The sequence below is a fragment of the Orcinus orca genome, chromosome 19 (assembly GCF_937001465.1).
Source record: "Orcinus orca chromosome 19, mOrcOrc1.1, whole genome shotgun sequence".
In the NCBI taxonomy this organism is placed as follows: domain Eukaryota; kingdom Metazoa; phylum Chordata; class Mammalia; order Artiodactyla; family Delphinidae; genus Orcinus; species Orcinus orca.
Window position 1 is genome coordinate 22,611,074 of NC_064577.1, and position 23,060 is coordinate 22,634,133.

The following is a 23,060-nucleotide window of genomic DNA, read 5'->3' on the forward strand; positions in this document are numbered from 1 at the left end:
CGTATGTACATACAGATCTAAAGAAATAAAACAACTTTGACTCTGAAGTCAGATGGGCTGGTTTAACTTCTCATTCTGTCATTTACTACATAAACCTGGGTAAATCACTTAGCTCTTCTAAATTTCATTGTTTTCATTTGTGAAAAAAATAAAAATTTTTATAGTTATAATAATGAAATGAAATAATATATGAACTGCTCTACACTGTAATAAGCATAGAAATCACTCAATGTTTACTCTTTTTCACCATTTGCAAGGACATTAAAAATTATGGTTACACTATAAACATCACAGTTTGTAGCAGCATCATTCAGTAAAAGTACTAGAAAATATCTATTGTGACTTTAAAACATATTTCACATAATTTAGAAATCATTTATGAAAAGCAGAAAAATTTCTCTCAGTGATAAATATTACATTTATATTTGGTAAATAAAGAAAAAATTTGCCTACTTAAAATTTGATCTACTTGTGCACAGTGATGAATGTAAGTGAGAATATTTTCCAGCTACTTTGAAATATTGAACTGCCCAGGGACAAGGCATGAATGATGTTTTGAAGGAAATAAATATTTCAGCTTCACATTTCAGCCTTTCTTCTTTATTCCTTTGATCTGGCTTTGGTTTACTTATCATTCTGCTTGAATGACTTCACACTGCCTTTTTCCTCTCCATAGTAACAAGAAGTGGTCTGCACCTATTTCAAAATATTTAGGCCTTGTCATTTCATAGGATGAGCATGTATTTCCTTATTATTTACTGATATATTGCTGCCTGTAAAGTAGGATGAATTGGTGGGTACATATGTAGCTTTGCAAGTATGATGTATAATTTATATATGGAACTTTTAATCAGTACTTTTTAAAATATAGGAAACATAGAAGGAAACAACATTAGATTTGGGATTTATATTGAAGTTTAAAGTGTTTAAAGGAATTTTCCTTCTCTGTACGCTGAAGCCGTTTTGTCTTCAAGGATCATTGTCTCAGGGTTTTCTTATTTCACTGTAAAAATTTGAATCGCTTTTTTATTTGCTGAGGTAGAGTTCTTTTAACTTATTAATAGACCCATATTGTAGGCAGACCTTAGTTTAGCACAAAATTCTTATGTAAAACTTTAAACTATTTAAATATTTCATTACATTTACCTATATTGCTTTATTTTTCACTTTACACACAAATCCTCTGATCTTCTGACATTGGTTTTCTTATATAGACTCTCACTGCCCCTTTCCCTTTTTTGTATTCCTATAGTATTTACGATATGTCACAAAATATCCATAATATTACCCTACCATTTGATTTTGGCTTGCATTTTTCTCTTTCCCTAATCAGATTGTAGTTTCTCCAATATAAGAACCATTTCTTACACTTTGTCTAAGTTTTCTGCAGTGTTTCACTGAGTAGCTCTTAGAATTTGCTGCCAGGACCGTTGCCTCAGCTCCTGGAACATGACTAAGTTGACTGAGAATGTTGGCTAGGAGGTTGATGCCAGGATCAGTTCTTTTGAATCATGATTCAAATCCAGGTGATTTCAAAGGATTTATGGACCTCCTAGCTGACGTCCATATCTTCTTAAGAGATTTTTGGATAGTTGAAGAAGATTCCTCATTCTTATTCATAACTATCATGCTTTAACCAAATACGGTTCTTCAAGACTGGAGTTTGACCCTGGAGCCATACTTTGTGTCCCAGTGGTTCTCAATCAGGTGTGATTTTGCTACTCCAGGGGACATTTGACATGTCTGTAGGCATTTTGGGGTTGTCAGAATTGGGGAAGGGATATTGTCACTGGTATCTAGAGAGGAGAGGCCAGGGATATTGCTAAGCATATCACAGTGCACAGGACATGTCCCCACAGCAAAGAATTATCTGGCCTGAAATGTCAACATTTTTGTTGTGTTCCCTGGTTTTGTTCTGGTTCCATCTAGATCAGCGGTCCCCAACCTTTTTGGCACCAGGGACTGGCTTCATGGAAGACATTTTTTCCACGGACCAGGGGGGGATGGTTCAGGTGGTTCAGGGGAGCGATGGGGAGCGACGGGGAGCGGTGGGGAGCAACGGGGAGCGACGGGGAGTGGTGGGGAGTGACGGGGAGTGACGGGGAGTGACGGGGAGCAGTGGGGAGCGACGGGGGGTGGGGAGCGGTGGGGAGTGGTGGGGAGCGACGGGGAGCGGTGGGGAGCGGTGGGGAGCAGTGGGGAGCGGTGGGGAGCGGCAGATGAAGCTTTGCTCGCTTGCCCGCTGCTCACCTCCTGCTGTGTGGCCCAGTTCCCAATAGGCCGTGGACCACTACCAGTCTGTGGCCCAGGGGTTGGGGATCCCTGATCTAGATGGTATACATTTATCAAAAAAATATTGAATAATTCCATATAAGTAATATGCTAAAGGTATGTGCTATAAATAAGGGGAAGACACTGTTCTGTCCTCACACTCTCCATTCCCCTGGTCTCAAAGAGATCTGATTATCCTGAAAAAGATAAATGTATAAATTAACAGCTGTAATAGTGTATATAAAGTGCTATAGTAGTAGTATATAAAAGGCACTGACAAGGATGAAAGAAGCAGCTAGCAGCTCTATCTGAAGAGCTGACATTTGAGCCCCTAAAGAATGAATAGTAATCTGCGCATCAAAACAACCAAGAAGGGAGCTTCCAGTTCATTTGATGGCCGAGAAAGCTCCAATCAGACTGATCCTCTCACAAACATAAACTCTGTACAAGGTATAAAATACCACTACCTGAAGACCCTGGAGAATGAATAGGCACAAAGAGATAGTGGAAGGCAGTACACACTTGGAAGAAGTGAAGGTGAGCTTCCCACTTTTGTAGCATTTATCTGGCCGCATTTGATGCCATGTGGGACAGCTAGAATTTGGGTAGATAACTTGTCCTCTTAGTGCTTGAAGAACCTGATGAAAGAATGGACGGTTATAACCACTGGCAAACTAAGATGGAGAGACACCCAGGAAATAAGAGAGCCAGAGAAGGGAGCCCAAATTCTTCATGTGATCTCGGTACATATTTGTGACTGACCCCTGAAACTCCAAATAGCCCAAGTAAGCTAAAAGAGCTGAATTTATATATGAGCTTCTGGGGAGACAGAATTTATAGTTTGAATTCAGCCAAGTTAACTGCCGGCTATAAACAAATAATTAAAATTACCAATCAATACTATTCAGTGGAAAAAAACAGAATCCAGACTCTTTACTATGTATCATTCATAAAGATATAAGCGAAAATTACTTGACATATGAAGAATCAGGATAACACCTGACCTGCTTATTTTCAATTAAGATAACATGGCCTTTTTATTCTCAAAGGAAAATGCAGTCAATCAATGGAGACCACCCTAGGATAAATTAGATACTAGAATTAGTGGATAAAAATTTAAAGTAGCTATTATAATTATTTAAAGAACTTTAAGAAAAATTGGTAGTAATGAATGAAAAGCTAGGAAATCTCAATAGAAAAACAGTGGAAAATACATTTGAAATTTAAAATGTAGACTGAATATAACAACAAAATGGAGATTACAAGAAGAACATGAAGATAAATGAATAGAAATTAGTCAATCTGGGGACAACGAAAAAATGTACTAGAAGAAATATGAGCTGCAGAGACTTGCAGGACAATGACAGTGTATGAAGTATATTTAATTTGAGTCACAGAAGCAGAGGGAAGCGAGTAATAGAGCAGAAAAATATTTGAATAACTAATGGTCCCAAATTTTCCAGTTTTCATGAAGTACAAAATTATGCTAATTTAAGAAGCTCAATAAAGCCCAAGCAAGGTTAATGGAAACCAGAACAAAACAATAACACTTGTTATTATCTGTCTTTTGATTATAGCCATCTTAGAGGTTGTTTAATGGTACCTCATTGTGATTTTGATTTGCATTTTCTTTCTTTCTTTTTTTTTTTTTTGCGGTACGCGGGCCTCTCACTGTTGTGTCCTCTCCCGTTGCGGAGCACAGGCTCCGGATGCACAGGCTCAGCGGCCATGACTCACGGGCCCAGCCGCTCTGCGCCATGTGGGAACTTCCCGGACCGGGGCACGAACCCGTGTCCCCTGCATCGTCAGGCGGACTCTCAACCACTGCGCCACCAGGGAAGCCCAAGATTTGCATTTTCTTGACAGTGATATTGAGTGTCCTTCCATGTGCCTATTGGCTAATTGTATATCTTCTTTGGCGAAGTATCTATTTGGATTCTTCACCTATTTTTATTTATCTTCTTTTTATTGTTATTTTTAATTGAAGTATGTTGTGTTAGTTTCTGGTGTACAACAGAGTAACTCAGATATATGTATATGTGTGTGTGTATATACTCTTTTTCATATTTTTTTTCCATTATGGTTTACTATAGGATATTGAGTATAGTTCCCTGTGTTATACAGTAGGACCTGGTTGTTTATCTATTTTAGATATAATAGTTCATATCTGCTAATCCCAAACTCCTAATTTATTCTCCCGACCCCACCCCGTTTCCCCTTTGTCATTTGGTAACCATAAATTTGTTTTCGAAGTCTGTGAGTCTGTGTCTGTTTTGCAGATAACTTCATTTGTATATTTTTTTCGGACTCCACATGTAAGCAGTGTCATGTGATATTTGTCTTTCTGTGTCTGAGTTCACTTAGTATGACAATCTCCAGGTTCATCCATGTTGCTGCAAATGGCATTATTTCCTTCCTTTTATGGCTGAGTAATATTCCATTGTGTGTGTGTGTGTGTGTATATATATGTGTGTGTGTGTATATATATATATATATATATATATATATGTATGTATATATATATATATAAAAAACACATCTTCTTTGTCCATTCATTTGTTGATGGACACTTAGGTTGTTTCCTTGTCTTGGCTGTTGTGAATAGTGCTGCTATGAACATTGGGGTGCATGTATCTTTTCGAATTAGTTTTCTTCTGATACATGCCTGGGAGTGGGATTGCTGGATGATATGGTAGCTCTATTTTTAGTTTTTAATATAAATTTATTTATTTAGGCTGCTTTGGTCTTCATCACTGTGTGCGGGCTTTCTCTAGTTGCGGCAAGTGGGGGCCACCCTTCGCCGCGGTGCGTGACCTTTCCATTGTGGTGGCCTGTCTTGTTGTGGAGCGCGGGCTCTAGGCACGCAGGCTTCAGTAGTTGTGCCTTGCAGGCTCAGTAGTTGTGGTTTGTGGGCTCCAGAGTGCAGGCTCAGCAGTTGTGGTGCATGGGCTTCGTTGCTCCGCGGCATGTGAGATCCTCCCAGACCAGGGCTTGAACCCATGTCCCTTGCATTGGCAGGCGGACTCCTAACCACTGTGCCACCAGAGAAGTCCCCTCTATTTTTAGGTTTTAAAGGAACGTCCACACTGTTTTCCATAGTGGCTGCACCAACTTACATTCCCACCAACAGTGTAGGAGGGTTCCCTTTTCTCCACACCCTCTCCAGCATTTATTTTTTGTAGATTTTTTGATGATGGCCATTCTGACCAGTGTGATGTGGTACCTCATTGCAGTTTTGATTTACATTTCTCTAGTAATTAGCGATGTTGAGCATCTTTTCATGTGCTTATTGACCATCTGTATGTCTTCTTTGGAGAAATGTCTATTTAGGTCTTTTGCTCATCTTTTTATTGGGTTGTTTGCTTTTTGTTATTGAGTTGTATGAGCTGTTTGCATATTTTGGAAATTAAGCCCTTGTCAGTCAGTTGTATAGTTTGCAAATATTTTCTCCCAGTATGTAGGTTGTCTTTTCATTTTGTTTATGGTTTTCTTTGCTGTGCAAAAGCTTATAAGTTTGACTAGGTCCCATTTGTTTATTTTTGCTTTCATTTCTGTTGCCTTGGGAGATTGACCTAAGAAAATACTGATACAATTTATGTCAGAGAATGTTTTGCCTATGTTCTCTTCTAGGAGTTTTATGGTGTCACGTCTTATATTTAAGTCTTTAAGCCATTTTGACTTTATTTTTGTGTGTGGTGTGAGGGTGTGTTCTAACTTCATTGATTTGCATGCAACTGTCCAGCTTTCCCAGCACCACTTGCTGAAGAGACTGTCTTTTCTCTATTATATATTTTTGCCTCCTTTGTCATAGATTAATTGACTGTAGGTATGTGGGTTTATTTATGGGCTTTCTATTCTGTTCCATTGATCCATATGTCTGTTTTTGTGCCAGTACCATGCTGTTTTGATTACGGTAGCTTTGTAGTATTGCCTGAAGTCTGGGAGGATTATGCCCCCAGCTTTGTTCTTTTTCCTCAGGATTGCTTTGGCAATTCTGGGTCTTTTGTGGTTCCATATAAATTTTAGGATTGTTTATTCTAGTTCTGTGCAAAATGTCATGGGTAATATGATAGGGATCACGCTAAACCTGTAGATTGCTTTCAGTAGTATGGCTATTTTAACAATATTGATTCCACCTGTTTTTAAATTGTGTTCTTTATCTTTTTATTATTGATTTATGAGAGTTCTTTATATATTCTTGATACAAGTCTCTTTTCAGATATATGATTTGCAAATATTTTCTCTCATTTTGTGGGTTTTCTTTTCACTTTTTGATAATATCCCTAGCAGGGCAAGTTTTTTAACTTGCTGAAGTCTATTTATCTATATTTCATTTTCTTGTTTATGCTTTTGGTGTTATATCTAAGAAGGCTTTGCTTAGGTCAAGGTCACAAAGACTTACTCCTATATTTTCTTTCTAAGAGTTTTGTGTTTTTAACTCTTACATTGAGGTCTGTGACCCATCTTGAGTTCGTTTTGTGTGTTGTGTAATGAAGGAATTCAACGTCACTCTTTTGCCCGTGGATGTCCAGTTGTCCCAGCACCATTTGTTGTAAAGACTATTTTATTCCCGCATTGAATTGTCTTGGCATCCTTGCTGAAAATCTACTGATTATCAACGTAAGGATTTATCTCTGGAATCTTAATCCTATTCTATATATGTCAGTCTTTATGCCGGTAGCACACTGTTTTGATTACCCTAACTTTGTACTAAGTTTTGAAATCAAGAAATGTGAGTCCTTCAACTTTGTTTTATTTCAAGATTGGTTTGCCTGTTCTGGGTACTTTGCATTTCCATATGAATTTTAGGATCAGCTTGTCAATTTCAGCAAAATGCCATCTGGGATTTTGACAGGGATTGTGTTGAATCTGTTCATCAATTTGAGGAATATTGTCATTTTTTCGATATTAAGACCGCTGTTAATTTCCAATTTTACTGATATTCCTTTCTAACTCTTGAAGTATCTAAATGTTTAGATATGTCCACAGTGTTTATCGTTTTTAAGAAGGATTTAGCAGAGACCATTAGTCTTAGCAGTCACGTGAAGAAGAGGCAAAAGAAGTCTATTTATTTATCATGCTTAGTGAAGGTATTATTTTTAGTGCCTTTAAAAGCATCTTAATGTTTTTGACTGACTCACTTTAATCAACCTAAGTACCAATGGCAGCCAGGAATATAGATGATACAGCTGCTTGAAAGTCTTGTCTTCCAGCCCAGCTGGAAGGGGAGTGGAGACACTTCTAGCTGTTTTTCAGACGTGTTTGAAGTTTTTTGTTTTGTTTTGTTTTTCTTGGAGTTTCCAGTGGAGATGCCAAGCTGGCAGCAAATGAAGTCTACTGTAACATGAAGCCTTGTAAATATGTGTTGGATCCCTGCCAACGTTATCAGAAGTGCTGGTGCAGAAATGTGCAAAGGGAAGGCTTTCAAATTAAGGTTGGCCTGTACATAGAAATGTTGGCTTTCAAGCTCAAGAAATACTAGATTGTAGTCCATTAGTCTCTGCATTTTATTGCGTGTTTGGAATAATCGTGTCCTTCAGAACATCCTTTAATCTGAACTGGCTTGTGGTTGGATAGGAATGCAGCTTCTTTTGTTCTTTATGCTTTATATACTCAGACGAGGAAAATTTACTGCATTTTATAAATAAATCAGAGTTAAAAAGCAGATTTTCTTCCCACCTTTTTATCCTCATGGAGGCCCAGCTTTAAGGCCTTTCAGTGATACGTGTATACTTGGCCCCGCAACTAGTTCCACGGAAAAAAATAATCTTCAAAGTCACTTTTTTTTTGCTTCTTACAGGACACGTTATTTGGACTCATGGTAAAAGGAAGTACTGTTCTTACATTAGTGAGGAGCAGACCCTTCTCTTTTTCAAGGGCTGAAAATTTCCACTTCTCTTTCATTACTTCGATAGAAATTAAAATGGATCCCTCATTAAAACGAATATCATCTCTTTATTTAAAATAAGACATATTTTATTTATATTAAGACAGAAGATTTCTCAACATTAGTGGAGCTCAATGTATTTTCACAGTTAAACTGGACAGAAACATCGATACATTGGGTGGTGCCTTCACCACTCTTTGGTATTTAGCTTTACCACTAAATTAGCTTTGTAGGTGTGGTGGGACTGAAAATGAATTGGAAGGTTTTGGTCATTTCCTTGTGTCTGATATTTAATATAAAACAATATTTGCTATTTGTAAATCAGGCTAGAAATGATCAGTCAAAAGCAATGTGCCTCATTGCACTAGGTTATATTTTAACAAACAGTATTTTTAATATGGTCTCAATATATAGCTGATCATGGGTAAAGCTTATGACTTTGATTTATGTAGTCATAAGTCAATTATAAAGTAAATGAACTAAACTCTTGGTAGGTAAGAATGAGGTAATATAGAGAAAATATTTGTCCTATTAAATTGAAACTATTTACAGTAACTAAGTAGCTCAGGTGAATTACTGGACAAAAAATGTAAAACAACTGACTTTCAGCATTTATAGAAAAAGTTGATATTTCAGCCATACGTTATATATATATATATTTTTTTTATTTTTTTTATTTTTTTTCCTGTACGCGGGCCTCTCACTGTTGTGGCCTCTCCCGTTGCGGAGCACAGTCTCCGGACACGCAGGCTCCGGACACGCAAGCTCAGCGGCCCTGGCTCACGGGCCTAGCCGCTCTGCTGCATGTGGGATTTTCCCGGACCGGGGCACGAACCCGTGTCCCCTGCATCGGCAGGCGGACTCTCAACCACTGCGCCACCAGGGAAGCCCCGTTATATATTTTTATAAATTGTGTTAGCAGACTTTTCTCCTGGCTAATTAATGATACGTAATTTTAAATTATACGATTTATAAATTTTTAAAGTTTTCAAATATTGTCCAATGTACTTCCTTTTCTATTTTTATTTTTATTTTTTTTGCGGTACGCGGGCCTCTCACTGTTGTGGCCTCTCCCGTTGCGGAGCACAGGCTCTGGACGCGCAGGCTCAGTGGCCATGGCTCACGGGCCCAGCTGCTCCGCAGCATGTGGGATCTTCCCAAACCGGGGCAAGAACCCGTGTCCCCTTCATCGGCAGGCGGACTCTCAACCACTGCGCCACCAGGGAAGCCCTCTTTTCTATTTATAGACAGACTGAGCAAGCAAAGGTAAACCTTTGAAAACTTGTAATCCTAATTGTGGAATCGTCTTCCCAAGTGTGTTTAGGAGGGCCTCAGAAATTAAAGAGCAACATGGGATGAACTGGTCATGGAGTGTGTGGCAGGGAAGTAGCTCTTGGGCCTCCTAACCTTAGCCCCTCGTGGGGACGTTCGCATCGACTGCGGCAGCCTTTGCCTCTTCTCCAGCCTCACGGTCCTTGGAATAGAGCATTCTAGGCAACTTTTTCCGGTCAGTTGGGTCCATCGGTCAGAACAGACATCCCTCAAACATTTGTAACAACTCCCTATCACATTTGCCAACCTGTATCTAGGCGGTCGTACCCAACATGGTACCTTTTATAAGGGCACTAATCTCATTTTGGGGAGACACGTTCAGACCATAGCATATGGCATCTGGAAAATCAGGAAAGCAGCACAGCAGAGTAGTCAACAGCAGGAGCCTAGAAGCAGACGGCCGGGACTCGAGTCCTGCCTTGACTGTTAGTGATGTGTAGCCTTGGAAATATTCTCTAAGCCCCAGTTTCCTGTTCTGTAAAACTAGAGATATAAAAATAGTCTTATAGAAGTTGACTGTGAGAATGAAGGAGAGAAGACATATTAAACTAGTTTGCACAGTGCCTAGTACCTAGGCAGAACTCGATAGAAGTCAGTAGTAACTTTCGTGTACTTATAACCTAAAGCCTTCATTTGTTTCTTCTAGCAACATGCAGAGATTTCTCTTCTTTTGTTGGACCCTTTTGAGTATTTAATTTTAGTTCAAGGTATAAAGAAACGAGATGGTTATCGGTTCTTTTAGGCAGGTGTACTTACTAGAGAGCAGCAGAATAATTTCAGGCAGCCACATCGCTCTGTTGCCCTGTCACCCTGCGGGTTAGCTTCTGCCAGGTGTGCATGTTAGAGGTATTCTTATGGCACAGCGTTTTTTTTTTTAATTGAGATATAATTCACATACTATTAAATTCATCCTTTCAAAGTGTACAGTTTAGCAGATTTTAGTATATCCATGAGGATGTGCAACCATCACTACTATCTAATTCCAGAACATTTTCATCATCAACCCCCTCCCCAAGCCCCCTGTGTGTGAGCAGCCACTCCCCATCCCCCCCGTCCCATCGGCCCAGGCGACCACTGATCTGCTTCTCCTGTCTCTATTCTGGATATTTCTCCTAGATAGAATCATACAACATGTGACTTGTGTCTGGCCTTTACCCCCTGCACACTGTTGTCGAGGTTTGTCCGTGTTGTAGGGTGCATCAGAGCTTCCTTCCTTTTTTGAGGCTGAGTGATATTCCATTGCATGGATGGGCACGTTTTGCTTATCCATTCATTGGGTGATGGAGGTTCCTGGTTGTAAACAGTTTCGTTCTTAGGGAAATCATCAGAAGTAGTTGTGTCCTCATCAGAACACATATTATGGGTTTATATCCTTTTTTTCCTGAGGCAAATCATGTTATTGCCAGTTTTTTAAAGGGAAGTTTTATAGAATTTGGATCAAAAAATGGAAATCTGAATTTTATTTTAGAGAGGGTTAAATTTTGTTCTTTGATCCAAGCCAAGTTCCTTTATTTTATATTTTAACTCTGCGGCTTGTCTGAACTTTTCTAGGGAAAAAGAGGAGCAGCTCACCCGTGTGACTGAGGTTCAGAGGCTGCAGGCACAGCAGGCAGATGCAGCGCTGGAGGAGTTCAAGCGGCAGGTGGAGCTGAACTCGGAGAAGGTCTACGCGGAAATGAAAGAGCAGGTGAGAGGCCTCCGCACCATCCGTGTCGAGAGCCCTTCTCTCGGGGGGGAAGGTACATTCTGATCTCACGTGTGCCAGCAGCATGTTTACTTGTTCAGAATTAGCCCAGCAGCTGGATCAGGGATTCAGGTGAGAACGAGGTCCTAGGCCTGGCGCGGGAGGACACGCACCACCGCCAGGGCCTTGAAGGAAGGGGAGGCTCCTCGCGGCCAGGAACAAGAGCCCGGGGGGAGAGGGCTCAGCCCGCAGACCCTCTGCTCCCTACAGGGCGTGTGAAGGGCAGGGCTGGCTCTGTGCCCCTCCTGGGTCGCTGGGTGGGCTCCGGTCGGCAGCTCCTTGGTGACAGTGAGTGGAGAGGGCGGGGTGGACCGGGAGAGGATCCTCCTTCCTCCTTCAGGATTGCCTTGATTCACCCCCAGAGCAGTGCCAGAACGGCCATTTCAAAGTCCTGTCGACAAGTGTGGTCACGGCCAGAATGTGTCAGGCTTTGGAAGCATGGGTCAGTTGACAGGCAAAATCCCATGACCAGTCATTTTCTCCAGAGCAAGGCTTCAAGTTATCCTTGTCTGTGTTTGTTCATGTGCCCTAAACCGTGCTGTATTGATCAGTTACAGCAAATTCTTTTCAAGTGGCAGTTCAGGAGGACAGAGGCTGTCTCCAGTTCTTATACAAGTGGTATGTTTTATAACTTTGAGAAAAATTTAAAAATTTATAAAAGAATACAGGGAACAAACACCTAGGTACCCATCAGGAAGAATCAACAATTGTCAACACTGTGTATTTAAACTAAAATGTTACAGATGTAGTTTTAGTTTGCTTTGCTATTCATGTCTAATCACATTACTCTCTCCTCTCCTAAGAGAAACCACTATAATTAATTTAGTGTGTATTATTTCATACTTTCATATGCATCTGTAATGTCCATGTGTATTATATGCATGTATTATATATGCATATATTTTATATATACATATATATATGTAGTTTTTATGCTTCCATTTAAAAAGACGTAAGAACTACAGATTTTGTGTATTAGTCTTGTTTGCTCTTTTACATTGAGTATTATATATCTGTGCCCTGTCTGTGTTGATTTAGTGCAGTCCTTTTGACACTGAATGTATTTTATCGTATGAATATACCCTATTTTATTCATCAGCTCCCCTATTCAAGGGTATTTAGTTTATTTTCAAGTTTTCTTAATTATAAAGAGTGTTGCAGTACTTGCTGTGATTTCGTTTTCAGCTGGGGTTATCCTCCTCAGGAGTCCTGAGCACACACTAGTGGCAGAAGCATCTCTATAGAAGGTTTTATGGCAGAGCCCCGTGGGGTTTACGAGTTTGGAACTGTGCTTTTTTGCTATTTTCTCGGTTCAGATTGTGCAGATCTGGGTCCTGAGAGCAGGGTCTGAGACCCCCCCTTCTGTCTGTTTTCCCACTCAGTGCCTTGGGCAGAAGCTAGATTCCTGCTGAGAGTTTCTGGGCTGGAAGGTGGGGACTTTCAGTCCCTGCTACACGAATGTGCATCTCTTCCCAGCTCCCTCTGCTATGATCAGAGCCCAGATCCAAGAAAGTATATATGGCCCAAATGTGCAGTGGAGCTGCTGCACAGGAAACTCTTTGATCAGCTTAACATTTACAGGAATACAGAAAATACTGAAGGAGGGGCCCTGGCAAGAAGTGTTAAGTCTACAGTGAAGAAGGCTAAAGGGGGCTCTTGACAGAGCTCAGGCTGACAGTACAGCTTCTGACAAAAGCTGAGACTGTGACAGGCACCTTCGGCTCAATGAATGCACCTTTTGGGGCTGGTGATGTAATGTTAACAGATTACCCAGAATTCACGGGTAAGGAGAAAAACAAGCAACAACATGGGACTTGTGAAAACATTTTGTAGAACAAGAAAAAGGCGTCTGTATTCAGCAGTCACAGAATAAAAGCATATTTCCGAAAACAGTTTACTGTAAACTTCAGAAAAAGAAAACTCAGAAAAGTAGTACCTTTAATAAGAAGACATGAAAGAGGCCACATATATTAAGTAAAATTAATGTAATTAAACCTGGATACATTCTGGAAAAAGTGTTGAACCTCAAGCATAAAATGAAAATCCACCAAGTTTCTAGGTAGGATGCAACTGGCAAAGAAATTAGAGAAATAATGGAGGAATGCTTCAGAGTTCTGAAGGAGAAAGGCAGTGACCCAACTGCATGCACAACCAAGGAGTTTTTCACTTGCAAAATAAACAGAAAAACATTTTCTTACTAAGAGCTCACATAAGGTATACTGATTATTCCTTTTCTGGAAAAATTATATCAATTCAGAGATGAAGCGGAAGACATCCCACACATGAGGAAAATATCATACTGAAGGATGAGTAGAGAAAAATGGAATCCAACAGAATGAAGACAAATTTAACTAATTTCTACAAATCTAGTTATAAGATAGAATGCTAACGTTTACCGATTCGTGAAGCAGAAGGTACAGAATATAGAAAATACAAGTGTGATAACAACTTAAATCTAAATCCTTAGGTTATGTTAATAAAGTTCAAGAAGCAGATGGATAGGGAGAGAGGGAAGTACAGTAACTAACACTCTGCCATGAAAAGGTGAGATTCAAAGGATTCTTAACATTAGGGATACGTAGGTTAAAATCCTTTTTAAATGCATAAACATAAGCACTAATAAAATGAACAGGATTTTACATTCTCAGCAAAATCTTGAGAAGATAAAAGCAAAACTCAAGATATTGCCAAAGGAACAGGAGTAGAAACAGAACAAAATGTCCAAAATAAGATAGAGTGTATAATTGCAGTAATACATTTTAATAGGTTAAAAAAAGGTACTGATTAGCTGACATAAATCTGTATATATGCTATTTATAATAAAGACACAACTGAAAGTTACACAAAAGTTATATGTGGAAAATATATTTTATCACTTGTATTCAGAATATAAGAAAGAATGTAATACTATCATATAAATAAACATCGATGCAAGTCAGTAAGCTGGACAAAGGAATATATTTTTGCATGAGAAAGCCAAGAGTCCTTATGAAAAGGGTGTTAGCAATATATGAAAAAATTGACATAAATAGTCATGGGGTGCTTTAGTAAATTTTTCTCCATATTTGACTGCTCAGGGGGGCAAAACCTAAATAAATAGGAGATCTAAATAGCAGTTTATAAAACAGCTATATTTCTACTTTCTACGCTTCAAGTATGACATATTAAATTCCTACTCCCATGGAGCAGTTACAAAACTCAGTAGACCATAAAGAAACACTCAATATATATCTGAAACTTGACATGACAGAGAGCACGTACTTTTTACCACAGTGCTTAGTAAAACCAGAAATTAAATTTCAATTAAAATTGCTACATTGGACTTCACCAAAATTAAAACCTTTTGTTCTTTGAAAGACACCATTAAAAAACAACAAAGGGAAGTAAGGCAAGCCAGAGAATGGGAGAAAAGATTCACAAATATTTCCAAGAACTTGTATCTAAAATATAAAAGCAATCCTACAACTCAATAATAAGAAGACAAAACAACCCAGCTAAAAATAGGCGAAATATTTGGACACCTCACAGAAGACTAATAAGCACATAAAAAGATGTTCGATATCATCATTCGTCAGGGAAATGCAGATTGAAACCAAAATGAAGTGCCGCTGCGTGCTCACTGGAATGGCTCGAACTGTGCAGACTCGTTGGCAGTGCCCAGTGTCGGTGCAGGGCCACGGGCTCTTCTCCACTGCTGGTGGGAAAACTGCCGAGTTCTTAACCGCTAAAACATCCACCGCCATATGCCAGCCATTCCATTCCTGTGTGTTTAACCAAGAGAAACGAAGCCAGATCCAGACAAAGCCTTGTACACAACAGTTGCCAGCAGCTTTATTCACAAAAGCCTAAAACCTGAGCAACCCGCAGTTCCTCAGAAGTTGAAAGGATAATCAAAATGCAGTACAGACCATGGAATACTACTCAGGAATAAATAGGAACGAACGACTGATACCCTCAACAAAGGATGTGTCTCAACGTCCTGCTGAATGAAAGGAGCTAAAAGCAAAAGAGTACGTAACTGAATGTTGTGCACTCCCTGAATGATGCTAGCATTCCCTAGATAATGTCAAGTTGTTTGTTTTAGAGGATTATCAACCCAGTCTGTTTCAGAGCAGAAGGCCTGTCTCATTTTCTATGGGTGGGTTCCAGTTTCAGTTAAGTTTCCAAGCCTTTGCTCTGCAGGGTTGGGTCTGTTTGTATTGTGCCACTCAGGAGTGAGTGTAGACTTGGATGGTGATTTAAATCACCACCCAATAACCCCAGGCACTCATGGAACATTCCCCAGGGTAGACCATATGTTTGGCCACTAAACAATTCTCGACAAATTTTAAAATGACTAAAATCATACAAAATGTGTTCTTTGACCCCAATGGTAATAAATTAGAAATAATAAGAAATCTGGGAAATCCCCATATATTTGGAAATTAAATAACACACATGAATAACTCATGGATCAAAGAAGATACTACAAGGAATATAAGAAAATATTTTGAACTGAATTAAAATAAAAATATGGTATATTAAAATTTATGGAATGCAGCTAGTGCAGTACCTAGAGAAAAGTTTGTAGCTTTAAACATCTAACTCCAAAAGGAAAGTTCTCAAATCAGTAACCTAAACTTCATCTTCAGAAACCAGAAAAAGAAAAGCAAGCTTCTGCTCAAGGAAGCAGAAGAAAGGAAATAATAGATAATTTTATATACATGCAGAAAGCAAAGAAAACATTAAAATAGAGAAAAGCAAGAAGAGATAGAAAGTCCCAATTGTCTTATAATAGATGATGATATTTAATTAGAAAATTGAGGAGGAAGGTACACGTAACCAGTTCATTCTCTAAGGCCAGTAGGACTCTAATATCACAGCCAAAGATGCTGCAGAGCTAGAGGAGTATCTGTCATCACTGTAGACACGAAAACCCTTAATGGTATTTTAGTAAACTGAATCTGGAAACTTATAAAGATGATTATTCACCAGGACCAAGTAGGATTTATCACCAGGAATCCAAGGTTCTTTTAACATTCAAAAATCAATATCGTACAGCATATTAATAGAATAAAAGACAAAGCCACACGATCGTCCCAACAGAGGCAGAAAAAGCATTGGAAAAAGTTCAGCATCATTCATGATTTTTAAAAAATTCTTGGCAAGTTAGGACTAGAAGCAAATGTACTCACCCTAATAAGGTACACCTATGAGAACCCTGAGCAAATATGCTTAATGTTGAAAGACTTAATGCTCTTCCTCCTAAGAAGAGGGAAAAGACGTCTGCTTTTGTGACTTCTATTTAACATTGTATTGGAGACTCTAGCCAGCCTCTAACAGGGCCAACAAAAACCCCCCAAAACCCCAAACAAACAAACAAAACCCCAAAAGACATACAGATTGGAAAGGAAGAACTACCAATGTCTTTAGATGACATGATTCTGTATGGTCAAAATCCATAAAAGAAGTACTAGAACTAATAAATGATTTAAACAAGTTTGCAGGGTACGAGATCAACATACAAAATTCAGTCATGCTTCAATATACTAGTAATGAAATACCTGAAAATGAAATTAAGAAAACAATTTAATTTACAAAAGCATCCAAAAGAATAAAATATTTACAAATAAACTAATGAAACAACGTGAAGACTTATGCATTGAAAACTATAAAAGATTGCCGAGAGAAATTTTAAACGATGTAAAGAGAGCTATTCTGTGTTAATAGGTTGTAAAACTCAGTATTGTCAAGATGAAAGTTCTCCACAAATTGATGTATAAATTCAATGTAATTACTGTAAAAAATCTCAATACATTTTTTGGGTAAAAATTGGCAATAGGAAATGTTTATTTTCACTAGTAAATTTGTTAAAAGTAAGTTAGAATAGCACTGAGCTATTTTCCAACTAACACATAGGTAGAAATCCATGAAGGCCTGTGGACACGGGCAGTGACACACATTTCAGGAGGAAGAGTAAAGATATGTAACCTTTCTGGAGGATTGGTTTAACATTGTGCTTATGATTTACCTGTTCTACTTCTAGGACTTTATTTTTCAGGACTCCAAGGTTTGCAAGATACGTGTTCAAGGATGTTTGTTGTGATGTTATTTATTAATGGTAAAAAATTAGAAACTATACGTCAAAAAAGTTAGAAAGAATGTGAAAACTGATAATCTTTTTTTAAAAGATAAAAACTGAAGTCTCAGAGTTGTGTGGCAGAACGGAAAGCCCTGGAGAGAATGTGATCTTGGGAACCATGAAATGAAGAACCCGACCCAGCCGCAAAGTGAGACTGCCGTAACATGAGGCAAGCCAGGGATGAGAGACAGCATCTGTGCAGTTGATTCTGCAACCACCCTTCCAGTCGGTCCACCCTCACGTCTGACTGCTCTGCTCTGTGCAGGGTCATAGTCTGTCTGTCTTCCTTCACCAGCTCTGCCCACCCATTTGACTCTCCCATTTCTTGACCTTAAAAGAGCCCATGTGTTCCTACCATGGAGGTGTCACATCACTGTGGACTGGTTAGATGATCCGATGGAGGACCCTCTTTGGTGCACGCCTCTAGGGTCCCCTTCACCCCCAACATACCCCACACCTGTGTCCTGTCCTTGTCAGCAGTCCTCACTGATCTGTCCAGGGGTGCTAGATTCAGACTCAGTGAAAACTGATAGTGATGGCAACTGACAAGCAGGAAATGTTTTGATTGCTTTCTGTTGGAGAAAAGTTCTTCTGTGGTTTCAGTCATAAATAGTTTTGCCAAGTGAAGTTGAGTTTCTGAAATAAAGTACCTTTGGTGTGAGTATAATAATAAGGAACCCCATTTATAATGGAATTCTTATAGCCAGGCTCATTTGCAAATTGAGTAATTCTCACATGGCAAATTTGAACAGACATTAAATAAAATGTATATGTCAAAACATGATAAATTAGATATCTTCTATTCCAGATTGTCAGTTGATTAAAAAGTGTGGATCTGGGCTTCCCTGGTGGCGCAGTGGTTGAGAGTCCCCCTGCCGATGCAGGGGACACGGGTTCGTGCCCCTGTCTGGGAAGATCCCACTTGCTGTGGAGCGGCTGGGCCCGTGAGCCATGGCCGCTGAGCCCGTGTGTCCGGAGCCTGTGCTCCGCGGATCTGATATAGCTCAAATTCTAAAAGAAAATCACTCAGCAGATTTAGTATTTGGAGAATCATAATGTTTTCAGATTTTTCCATAGTCCATATTTTCCTTTTTTATTGTTGTTTTGAACTGCTCTTTTCTCTTCTCACTGAAATCTTTTGTGTAAAAGCCAGCAGAGCTTAGGGCATCTTTTTCCATTTGGAAACAGCTGCAGATAGAGGACAACAGGAATGTGAATTAAAAAATAAAAGCTTTGAGTTTGTTTTTGAAAGTGAATTGCTGTTTGAAAAATGAGGCCCATGAGAGAAAATGAAACAGACTTAAACTTTTAAAAAAAATTGCTTCACACTGTTTCTTTCACTTTGAAGAACTTTTTATCTCATTTAGGATTGCTTAAATAACCTAATTTTTACTCCAATGGTGAAATCCATTATATGTGTTAGCTGTCAGCAATTAGTTGTGTAAAATATACATATTTTAATTGCGAAAGTGTATTACTCTGTTAGAATTATTTCTGTATATATGTATATAGTTGTATTTTTTAAAGAAATAGTGTTCTATATTTACCTATTCTCTGTGAAACAAATAAATGACTGAAAAAGACAGCTATGTTTTTTGAAGTATTGGCAGCAATTATAAAGTGAAACTTTTTCATCTTGAAAACCGACTGAATGAATGTCAGATAACTACTTCCTCCTGGGGCTTCCACTAACCACTTGACTTTTCTAGTTAATTTTTCTCCCCTTGAAAATTCATCCTCATTAACTGGTATTTGCTGCTAATATCTGGCTTTAAATTCTGTTCCTTTTTCTTTGCAGCCGTCAGCTACATGATATTAGCTTTATACTTGGAAAACCCAGTGGTTTGCCTTGAAAACAAAATTCAGAAACACTGCTGTTGACTAGTGAGGTTGCTTCTGGTTGCTAGTACATTTGAAACTGATTAGCAGTTTCTTACATTCTTAGGGATTATAAGTTTAGCTCATCATCTCATTATTGCTGTTGAATTAATGAAAAAATTCTCAAGGTACAAGGAAGGAAGAATGCCATCTGAATATATTTGTGCCTCTATAAATGTAGATGGATAACAAACAGACTTAGAGAGAGAAAGACGCATCGTACAGACCACTCATCGTGACTTGTACCTTCCTCCTCTTGTCCTTTAAGGGTCATGCTGGCTCATGTAATTTTTTTAAAAAATTTATTTATTTGTTTTATATTTTAGTTTTGGCTGTGTTGGGTCTTCGTTGCTGCACGCGGCCTTTCTCTAGTTGCTGTGCGCGGGGGCTACTCTTCGCTGTGGTGGTCGGGCTTCTCATTGTCGTGGCTTCTCTTGTTGCGGAGCACGGGCTCTAGGTGCGTGGGCTTCAGTAGTTGTGGCTCTCGGGCTCTAGAACACAGGCTCAGTAGTTGTGGTGCACGGGCTTAGTTGCTCCACAGCATGTGGGATCTTCCCGGGCCAGGGATCGAACCCGTGTCCCCTGCACTGGCAGGCGGATTCTTAACCACTGCACCACCAGGGAAGTCCAGGCTCATGTAATGTTAAATGAGTCTTTTTTAGACCAGTTTTAAGGTAAAGATCCAATATAAATACAAGCATTTTCTCTCAGTTTTTAAAAATAATTAATTAATTAATTATTTTTGGCTGTGTCGTGTCTTAGTTGCGGCATGCGGGCTCTTACTTTGTGGTGCCCGGGCTTCTCTAGTTGTGGTGTGTGGGATCCAGAGCACTTGGGCTCTGTAGTTTGCAGCATGCGGGCTCTCTAGTTGAGGCGTGCGGGCTCAGTAGTTGTGGAGCATGGGCTTAGTTGCCCCACGGCATGTGGGATCTTAGTTCCCCTACCAGGGATCGAACCCACGTCCCCTGCATTGGAAGGCGGATTCTTTACCGCTGGACCACCAGGGAAGTCCCCTCTCTCAGTTACTTTTTGATGATAATGGAGAAATCTGTCTACCATTTTAACATTTGAAATTTTGTCTTTAAATGAGATTAGGTAGCAGAGGTAAAATTCTAGAACTATATTTAAATATTTCAATAGAGCCTATTGTGCTAATTAATCAATTCCAAATGACAACATCCAAGGACTATGTATAAATACTTGGCTTTGAAAAACAAAATTAAACAAAAAATCAAACAAATAATTAAAAGAATCTTTAACTCTCATCCTTAAATGCCTAGTAGAGTAGTAAGTGAAACTTTTCCTAATAATATTCATCAAATCTCTTTTGCAGAAGAAAAATAAGCCAAAAAAAATCTACTGAGAACATCGGACCAGGAAATACGTCATTCTTTTTATAATTGGCTGATGTGAAGGATTATTAATTGTGAAAACAGTAGCATTATTATTTTTTAATATTTCAAACTGTTTTATTGACTTATTGACCAAGGATTTAACAGACCTGATTTCTTCTTTCATTCATTTATAAAAAATTTATGAATACTTGCTCTGTATCAGCCATTGTTGTAGATTCTTGGAATTCAGAGACTATTAAGCCACGTTTGTGGTCTGTGCGATAGACTGATGCGTAGCTGTGTGGTCATAATTGGCGGCGTAACTAGTGGAATTAATAGGTCGTTCGGCGAACTCAGAGGAGGCACATCTAAGGTAGCCCAGTAGATTATGTGCCGATCTGCAATTGTGGCATCTTTGTGTAACAATGAATTTCTCAAATGTTTCCTGTTAAAATGTAATTGGTAGTGAATTTAGCAAGGCTTCTAAATATAAGGTCAGATATAAAATGCAATTTTACTTCTATATATTAGCAACCAACAGATAGAAAATAAACTTTGAAAAAGATATCGTGGTACCAGAAAGCTTCTCTTACCTAAGAATAAATGCAACAAAAGAAATGCAAGGCCCCTGTTTTGAAGACTAGGAAACATTACTGAGAGGAACCAAAGAAGACCTGAACGAGTTGAGGGACATATCACGTGTATGGATTCAAAGACTCAATGTTATAAAAATGTCAGTTCTCCCCAAGTTAATCTATAGAATCAACACAATTCTAAAAATCAAAACGTAGCAGTGCTTTTTGGGGGGAGGAGTGAGGGAAACTGGCGAGCCGATTCTAAAATGGATATGAAAATAGAGAGGGCTCAGAACACCTATGGCAACCTTATACCACCAGATATTGAGACTAATATTAAGCTATAGTAATTAATACAGTGTGGTTTTGGCACAAGGATGACCAGTGTTTTACAGGAAAGAGACCAAAAAGTGGACTCACACATACATGATCAATCTGATTCATGTGAAAGGAAGTATTGCAGTACAGCAGGGAAAGAAGGATCATTTCAGTAAATGCCGCTGTGTCAGCTGGATAGCCACATGGAAAAAGAATCCTGCCCCTTATTATATCCCATCACAAAATTAATTCCAGGATTGTAGATACACAAGTGATAGGTAAAACAATAAAATTTTCAGAAGAAAATGTAGGAGCTCGGTGAAGATTTTCTCAATAGGAAACAAAAAGTGATAAAAAACAAAATGTTGTTAAATTTAAATTCATTAAAATTGAAAACTTCTGTTAATCAAAAGAGACCAGTAGATAATATAAGAGCGAACTCAGAGTGGGAAAAGATATTTGCAGTTCAGATATTGAACAAGAAAATTCATATCCAGAATTGATAAAGAACTCCTACTAATCAATAAGAAAAGGATAGGCACCACGCATGTGTTAATTAATTTTCTCTGTTAAGGATATTAGTTTCTACTGAGTCTTTAGCCAAGCACAGAAATAATTATTTATCTGTCTTTCTGCCATTTATGTCTGTCTATCTATCTCTCTCTCTATATATATGAAAATATTTGAAGGACAATTTCTTATAGTTTAGCTAAATATGTATTAAATACAGCAGAATACACTTTGAATTGTATATCTCTATAGAATTGTATAATTGTCTCCTATGAATTATACTGTCAAATAACTCAGAACATAACACAAGAGTACTTCACTACAGAAAGAACAGTAACGCATTGTGACCACATTTGACAGAGTGCGCCAGATCTTGGCCCAGTGCCCACTCCCACTTTCTGAGTAATACAGCACAGCCCTGATTTTATTTAGGACAACATTAGACACAGTTTTAAAACTGCAGTCTCTTACCTTGCAGGTGGAGTTTGGCTTTTAATGTAGCTCTAGTGAATGCGATGCAAACAGCATAATTAATTTGCTTTTGACAGGAACTTGCAGGAAAGCCCCTTAAAAGGGTTTCCACTCAGCGAATATGGACCCTGTGCCCTTGTCCCGTCACCCTTTGCTCTTCCTCTCCCAGGTGTTCAGAGCTGCAGAAGCCATCCTGCAACCATTCTGGAAGTTGAATCACAGAGCCCTTCACCCTGACATCTGTGAACTGCCGATGTCGCAGCCTATTTCTGAATGTTTTGTTACCCGAGGAAAACATAAAGGGCCTGTGTTGCTTAAGCTCTGGAGGCTTAGGTGTTTTCTCACATGCAGCTCAAGTAATGCTGGAGGCGCCGTCTAAGGAAAAGCCAACGCCCTTGTTTACCTCTCTCTATTACCTGCAAGCACTAGACATTCACAGAAATACACCCCAAGCCCTTTTCTGCTCCTAATTTGATCTTCAAGTTCCACTCTTGGATTTTTTTGGAAGCCAGAGTTACACACTGAAGGATTGGGTTTGTTGTTGTTTTTTTTTTCCTTACCCTTGAAGTTAAATGGAATATGGAATGATGTGTGATCAAGCAGAATCTTTTGTATCTAC

General features: G+C 38.9%; 1 protein-coding gene and 1 long non-coding RNA gene across 31 annotated transcripts in view; one reads left to right on the forward strand and one right to left on the reverse strand.

The window, feature by feature from the left end:
* Positions 1-9,052, reverse strand: part of LOC125962013 (uncharacterized) — a 189,695-nt gene extending 180,643 nt beyond the window's left edge. Inside the window, exon 1 of the long non-coding RNA XR_007473282.1 lies at positions 8,994-9,052. This is a non-coding gene — a long non-coding RNA (uncharacterized LOC125962013). The remainder of the gene's footprint in view (positions 1-8,993) is intronic.
* The window catches only part of CEP112 (centrosomal protein 112), a 412,427-nt gene that overhangs the window by 165,621 nt on the left and 223,746 nt on the right, over positions 1-23,060 (forward strand). For all 30 annotated transcript variants that reach the window (XM_033438326.2, XM_033438327.2, XM_033438317.2 and 27 more), the window contains one exon: positions 11,042-11,177. In XM_033438326.2, coding sequence (XP_033294217.1) covers positions 11,042-11,177 — 136 coding nt within the window. The remainder of the gene's footprint in view (positions 1-11,041; positions 11,178-23,060) is intronic.